Source organism: Aulonocara stuartgranti (genome assembly GCF_965226115.1).
Source record: "Aulonocara stuartgranti genome assembly, chromosome: 13".
Lineage (NCBI taxonomy): Eukaryota > Metazoa > Chordata > Actinopteri > Cichliformes > Cichlidae > Aulonocara > Aulonocara stuartgranti.
Window position 1 is genome coordinate 34,551,984 of NC_138949.1, and position 6,672 is coordinate 34,558,655.

Here is a 6,672-nt window from a genome sequence, read left to right on the forward strand (position 1 = left end):
TCAGGTTAAGGAGACAGAACCTCAAAGACATCCCACACAACATAACCTGCTGTGAGACGGCGTGCTCCTAGAACACGTGAAGCATCGTCGGCTTTCTTTGTCAAACATGATCAATTCATCCTAAAAAGTCGATTCTGTCCATCTGGATGTTTTTCAGCATCATCAGGTGACGTCTTCAGTCTCAGCTGACTGCAGGTCCCCAACCTCATAAACAGCACATCTGCACAGTGACGCTGACTAACAACGGGCGAGGAGGTCAGTTTAGGATCCTTAATATGCAAATTGTCATGACCCCTGATCAAAGCCCATTGGTTGGCTGTGTCTGCAGTGTGAGGCCAAGCGTCTGGTTCCTACATCACGCTGTTCTGCTCTGCCTCAGAGTGATTAACCCTTTAAAGCAGGGGTGGGCAACTGACCCAGGGTGATATCTAAAACCTGCAGGACACCGGCCCTCGAGGCGTGGAGAACCCACCCCAGCTTTAAACCCTAACCCAGGGCTGCCCAATCCCAGTCCTCGAGAGCTACTATCCTGCAGCTTTTAGATGCATCCCTACTCCAACACAGCTGAATCAAATGAATGGCTTGTTATCAGGCCTTTGCCAAACATGATGGCATGCTGAAGAGGTAACCAAACCATTTGATTCAGCTGTGTTGGAGTAGGGATGCATCTAAAAGCTGCAGGACGGTAGCTCTCGAGGACCGGGATTGGGCACCCCTGCCCTAACCCATCGCTGGTGACCGGTTAGGGTTTAAAGGGTTAATAGTGCCATTTGAATCTGTCCTGGTGTAGGACTTGCAGCCTGGAACAGCCAGACTTCCAGTTACAACCTTCAGCTGGTCCTCGTGAGCCACAGACACCCCAAATAGGGCTGGGTATCGTCACTGATTTCTAGAATCGATTCAATTCCGATTCACAAGGCCCCGAATCGATTCGATCCACGATTCGATTTAATTCGATTCGATTTAAATCTGGGAAATTTTGACAGCCAGAAATAATATAATTCAGATCAGTACATTTACATATTTTTGTATCTATAAAAAGGAAGCTGACACACGCAAGACTTTATCACAGGTGTGAGCATCACAGCAGAGGCCTTTGTGTCAAAGTAGCTGAAGATAAAACACAGAAAAACATGAAGGTGGTTTTCCTGGCCTGGATTTTATAAAAATATTCTGCAGTACATCAAAAATGAAAGAAAACCATTAATTAATGAACATTACCTCTGACGTTACAGCGGTTTTATTAGAGACATGGCTAAGCGTTTTGCATTTTGAATAATTTTAAAAAGTTTAAATTTGTTCAGTATTGAACAGCAGAAATGAGGTTTTCTTTTCGGAAGAATGTAAAAGGAAAAAAACAGCGGCTGACAGCCTGTAAACAGCAGTAGACTGGTGTAACAAGCAAGCGAATAATGAAGAAAGCGAAACTGTTCTTGAAGTACAGAGAGAGAGCTGTGCATCGCAGTGGAAGCAAAACAGTAAAAGTCAGAGTGAATTCATGACGATGTTTATGTGAAGCGTTTGGATCTTCTTTTGCTGCTGGTTCGGTCAATATTGTTTGGAGAGAGATCAAACTAACAGCTTTAGAATCAGCGCATAAAGGGCGTGAACACAAAGCGCGGACCCGCCGACACATCAGAATCAGCGAGCTGTCGGCTTTCAGCCCCGACCGTGAGAAAGGCGACATCTAACTGATTCTGAGCCGCTGTGTGTTTAAGTCTATGTGCAGAATCCGTGTTCCTGCTCTCATTTACTGTCTTAACTGTTTGGTGGTTCTTGAAATTTTGTGAGATTTCACCTGAGATTCTGGCATTTTGGGCAAAATAAATTTATATTAAAAAATCGATTCAGGATTTTAATGAATCGATTTTACGTTATCCAAGCCAGAATCGATTTTAATCGATGAATCGATTATAAGAACCCACCCCTAACCCCAAAGCTCCGGAAACAAAGAGCACGTTTAAATGAAAGATGAGCCACATGCTCCTCTCTGCATGGATTCATGACAAACGGTTTTAATGGAGCAAGCGGAGGCGTTCACAGTCTGACCAGCAGGGGGCCTCGTCCTCCATCAGCCATAGCAGGATTTAAAGTCCTGATGAATCCACGAGTGTTGCTGAGCTCTGACAGATGTTCGACTGAGAAACCTCAAAACTCAGAGACGGTTCGATGGGTCGATTTATCGCTGAAATAAAGACGTTCACGCACGCAGAGTTCAGTTTCATCTTTAATACTGAAATATTCAGAGAACAGAGATGAACGTGGACGACTGACAGTTTCTATTCAGTGGATGAAGACGGGCGACAGCGGCAGGAGGGGGAGGAGTCAGCTGCTGCATTCACTGTTTGCAAAGTAAGTTGAAATTCTTCTTCTGTGGTTTTTCCCAAGGAATCATCCAAACATCCACGTGACACTGAAACACCTGAAAAACAGAAGAATCGTTTTACAGTACAACATGCACTACTGCAAGTTTTACTGCAGTACTTCCACTGCCAGGATTTCCAGTAATACTGCAGGAAGTGGTTTTATGTAATCATTTTATTTCAAATTATTTCAAACTGTCTCTGGCATCAACAATACTGCACAAATTTCCCATGATGCACTGCAGCTCACAGTGTTTGTTTCTGAGGCTTTACAGTATTGTACTGAGCAACTGTATAGACTCTCTGATGAGACGAGGAGGCTCAACCTCAATCTTCATCCTGACAGAGTCTTCTCTGCTCCTGTAATGCTCTCATTAAAGGTTTTATTATAACAGATGTCATCCTGTTTCTCAGAGTTTGGATGGAGTCAAAGTTAAGCAAGAAAGGGTTAGTCTTTCCTCTACAGTTGGCAGCTCAGACTCACCTGGTGGAGCGGACCGGGTGGCTGGAAGTCACACCTGGACAGGTCGTTGTTCTTGTCCCGTTTACGACACACCGTTCTGGAAATCTGAAAATCTGCCATGTACCGAACTCCTTTAACAATCTGAAACACACACACACACACACACACACACACACACACACACACACACACACACACACACACACACTTAGCGAGCACCTCACATGGAACCGCCCCCTACGCCAGCATGAACCCACGCCTGCCATATTTCCTGCAGATGCAGTGGTTGAACTCTGACCCCGTCATACCTGCTTCTGTGCTCTGTCGATGGTGGCGGGTTTGAAGAGGAAGGCGTCATTTGATTCGTTGTTGAAGAAGTAGGTGGCGTTGAGGACAACCTGCTGGAGGCCACGGTCATTCTTGCTGATGTTGTGTGGGGACCCGGGCATGGAGGGGTGATGATGCCAGCCAGACACCAACGTTCCCTCTGGAAGAGAAGAGCACCTACCGTCAGAGACGTGTCAGAAGTTTCTTCCTGTTAAAAGGGTGTTTTTCCTTTCCACTTGTAACAGCCACTATGGTTTGGTCTCCCTTTAAGACACCCAAGTCGAGGGTTGATGATGTCATCAGTTTGTGCCACTGGTCTCTCTCTGTGATTGTGTGGACATGTGCTTGCACGCTAGTGCATGAGGAGGGACGGATTTTATGTTTTACCTCTCCAGACACCTTTGTTTGCAACGTTATGGGTTGTACGAACACTGTGCGCTATGTTTGTTAAGCTGCAGCCGTTCAACCGGGCTTATATGGTTGATGAAGAGAAGGTATATTAAAGAACACACTGTGGAATTCCCAACGCCAGCGTGAGTGTGTACTCTTTTGGCTACCCTGCTAAGTGTTTTGCCGCCTCCTCTCAACCACTAAACGCAACCCGACGTTACACACTGTCACCAAGTCATTCTTCACAGGGGGGCGTCCGATTGTTCTCTGTGTTATTTGGGGTCTTTACAATATAAAGCACCTTGAGCTCTTGCTGTGGTTTGGTGCTGTATAAATAAAGTTGAATTGAATTAATATTGTTGCCCTCAGGTGTGAATGCGTCCGACTGTCCGTGTTAGCTCTGAGACAGACTGGCGATCTGTGCCCCGCCTCTCGCCCTATGGTAACTGGGATAGCCTGCAGCCCCCCCACAGCCCTGATAGCGATACGCAGGAGAGGACGGATGAGTTAACACCGAGTTTCCATAAAGTTTTTCAAACAGAACAGTGATCAGTTCAGCTTCATGTTTGAATGTTGTACACCTCGGAATACTCAGGCTGAACGTTTAGGTATAAACTTAAGACATTTTCAGAGAAGTGAAGTTTTAGGCGGGTGTCAAACTGTCAAAACAGCCACAGGAAACAGGCTGATGAGACAGAGTGGATCAGTCAGGGGGGACGCTCTGTGGTGATTGGCTGTGGGGATGGTGAGTCAGACAGGGTACGTGGTCTGAGAGGAAGAACCATTTTTCTGTGGTGACAGAAGCACTTCCTGTTGCCTCACTGCATTTAAAGACACTGTACTGTGTTTTAGCTCGTTTCACACACCGAGTTAATAATAATAACACACATCATCTAGGCATCTTTTAATTTTTAAGTAGTTTGACATTTTTAGAGCCTTTTGAAAAACGGCTGACATAAAGGCAGATGTGGTCTCAGCATCTCTGACACGCTCAGATGTCTAAACAGTTTTTACCTTTCATGCTGGAACGACGAGCCGAGCCATTGCACAGGCTGTGACACCTAGTTTTTGAAGGCCAAACTAACAGCGTTCATTTGTCTGTGCCTGTAGTTTATTTATGGTGTACAGGTCTCAGGTACCTGTAGGGCTGACCTGCATGGATACACGCTTTGATCACAGTTAAAATGCTTATAAAGCAAATATGTTCATCAGATTAAGGCATCACAGTAATTTTCTAATGAAACAATGCTGGTTCTGATCTTTAATGATGATTACACATGGCATTCGTCTAGAGCAGCAGCTTGAAATTCACATGAAAATCTTTCCTTCCCATCAGCCCGCTGCACTCGTGGTGTCACCGCCTCTCTGGTCTAATATTGATGAAAATCAAGCTCAACACGCCAGACTGAACATACACATTACTTCAAACATCATGTCTGCAGCCACCTCGCTCTGAGCGCAAACAGCAACCCGACTTCGTTTAAACGAGAGAATTTAGCAGGACGGTAGTCTGAGCAGCCTCTCACTCATAAACTGAGACAGTTTTTAGTTTAGTCATGCAGCGATCTTTGTTTCTGTTTTCACTTGTTTAAGTCTTGCTGATGAGGTTTCCGGTGTTTGGGTGTGAAGGCTGAAGTTGTAAACAGGTCATGGTGAGCGAACCTCTGCAGCGATTAACTGAAATGAAACCAGTAACGGTGCGGTGTATGGGACACAGCAACATCCACAGACTTACAGAGAGCCCAGAGACTTCCAGAAGTCCAGCGTTTCTGTTTTTAAGATGTGGGATGAATGTTTGAAGGTTGCCCATAAATCTGCTGACATGACAAAGTGAGCGTCGCTGCAGCAGAAATGTCAGTCTGGCAGAAGGTGACCTCAGCGGGTCAGCAGAGGTCACCACACTGCAGGTGTGGGACGAGCAGACCTCAACAACGTCTAAACATGCGGGCAGGATCGTGACCATCGAGTCTGAACTGTGCCAAAGGTGGACTTCAATGACGACAGCGTGGCCTCGTTTAGTTTAAACTGTTTTAAGATATCAGAAGCTGACAACGCAGCAGCCATCCCACACATGTAAACCAACACTGATCAGGATGATAAACGCAGGCCGTGGTGACGACGCTCAGCACAAGAAGTACATATTTGATCAACTTTCTAAAATATCTGGGCATTTTCCATTGATCAGAAACTGTCTGCAGAGCAGTTATCTTCATCTTCATTTCCACCACATTAAGCTCTTGTTCATGTCTGGGACAAGTCGCCGCTTTGAAGTTGAAGTTGCATAGTTTTTGTTTTAAAGAAAGTGGAGCTGCTGCAAGGCCCCGACCTGCACAGACCTGAGTTCAGCTTTAACCTCTGACTGTGCTGAGACAGACACACACACAGAGTCTTACCCAGAGCGGCGAGCACAAACACGAGCAGCAGCATCTTCACCTCCATCCTTCTCACTGAGCTTCCTGCAAAGTGTCGAGTCTCAGACCACAGAGAACTGGTCCGTCCGCTGCCTCGTTGACGTCACTTCCTGTACCTGTTTAGATTAGCGAGGGTTCCTGCTGCACTCTCAGATCTGACTCAGCTGATACTAATCAGTCACCTCAGGCTCCACCTCCTCCTCTCTCACCTCTCCTCCTTCCTGTTAGATGAGGGTGAAGCAGTCACAGGCTCATTGTGGGCGTGCAAAACGTTTGCAGCTCTGCACATGTGTGAAAGTTTATCGCAGGCTGGGGACAGGAAGGGTTAATGAGGACTTCCTGACTCTGTGTGACTGCACTTCCTGTTGGCTTTCACTGAGTTTTTTTCAAAGGGTGAACGTGCTGAAGACGAGCTCAGAGACAAAGGAGAGGAAGTGACTCCTAATGATGTTCCACTAAACCCAGAACTGGTCCTGCTGAGACCAGCGGGACCAGTTAGAATAAAAATGAACAAACTCAGCTTCAGGAAACCTCACAGAGCTTGATAAGACAACAATATCAAAGCTTATTCTAGAAAGAATAAGAGATCTTCACCCGTTGCCTACTGGTGGTGGTCAGAGGGCCCGGTGGCGCCTGTGTCCGGCAGCCTCGCCTCTGTCAGTGCGCCCCAGGGCGGCTGTGGCTACAATGTAGCTGCCATCACCAGTGTGTGAATGTG

At 46.3% G+C, this 6,672-nt stretch overlaps 1 protein-coding gene across 1 annotated transcript; it reads right to left on the reverse strand.

Moving 5' to 3' along the window:
* Positions 1 to 2,214: 2,214 nt before the first annotated feature.
* Positions 2,215 to 6,283, reverse strand: cst7 (cystatin f). Its single transcript, XM_082556226.1, has 4 exons — positions 5,937 to 6,283; positions 3,135 to 3,313; positions 2,848 to 2,967; positions 2,215 to 2,422 (listed from the first exon to the last, which is right to left on the reverse strand). Exons 1-4 carry the CDS (start codon positions 5,980 to 5,982, stop codon positions 2,339 to 2,341), a joined length of 429 nt encoding a protein of 142 aa, XP_082412352.1. The 5' UTR covers positions 5,983 to 6,283; the 3' UTR covers positions 2,215 to 2,338.
* Between the last annotated feature and the right edge of the window lie 389 nt (positions 6,284 to 6,672).

Excerpts from the sequence above, each read along its gene's own strand:
- cst7 (XM_082556226.1), bottom strand. The coding sequence starts at position 5,982 with ATGGAGGTGAAGATGCTGCTGCTCGTGTTTGTGCTCGCCGCTCTGG. Across the intron at positions 3,314-5,936 it reads GTTTGTGCTCGCCGCTCTGG|AGGGAACGTTGGTGTCTGGC; the intron begins GTAAGACTCTGT and ends CTTCTCTTCCAG. Across the intron at positions 2,423-2,847 it reads CACCCGGTCCGCTCCACCAG|GTGTTTCAGTGTCACGTGGA; the intron begins GTGAGTCTGAGC and ends TCTGTTTTTCAG.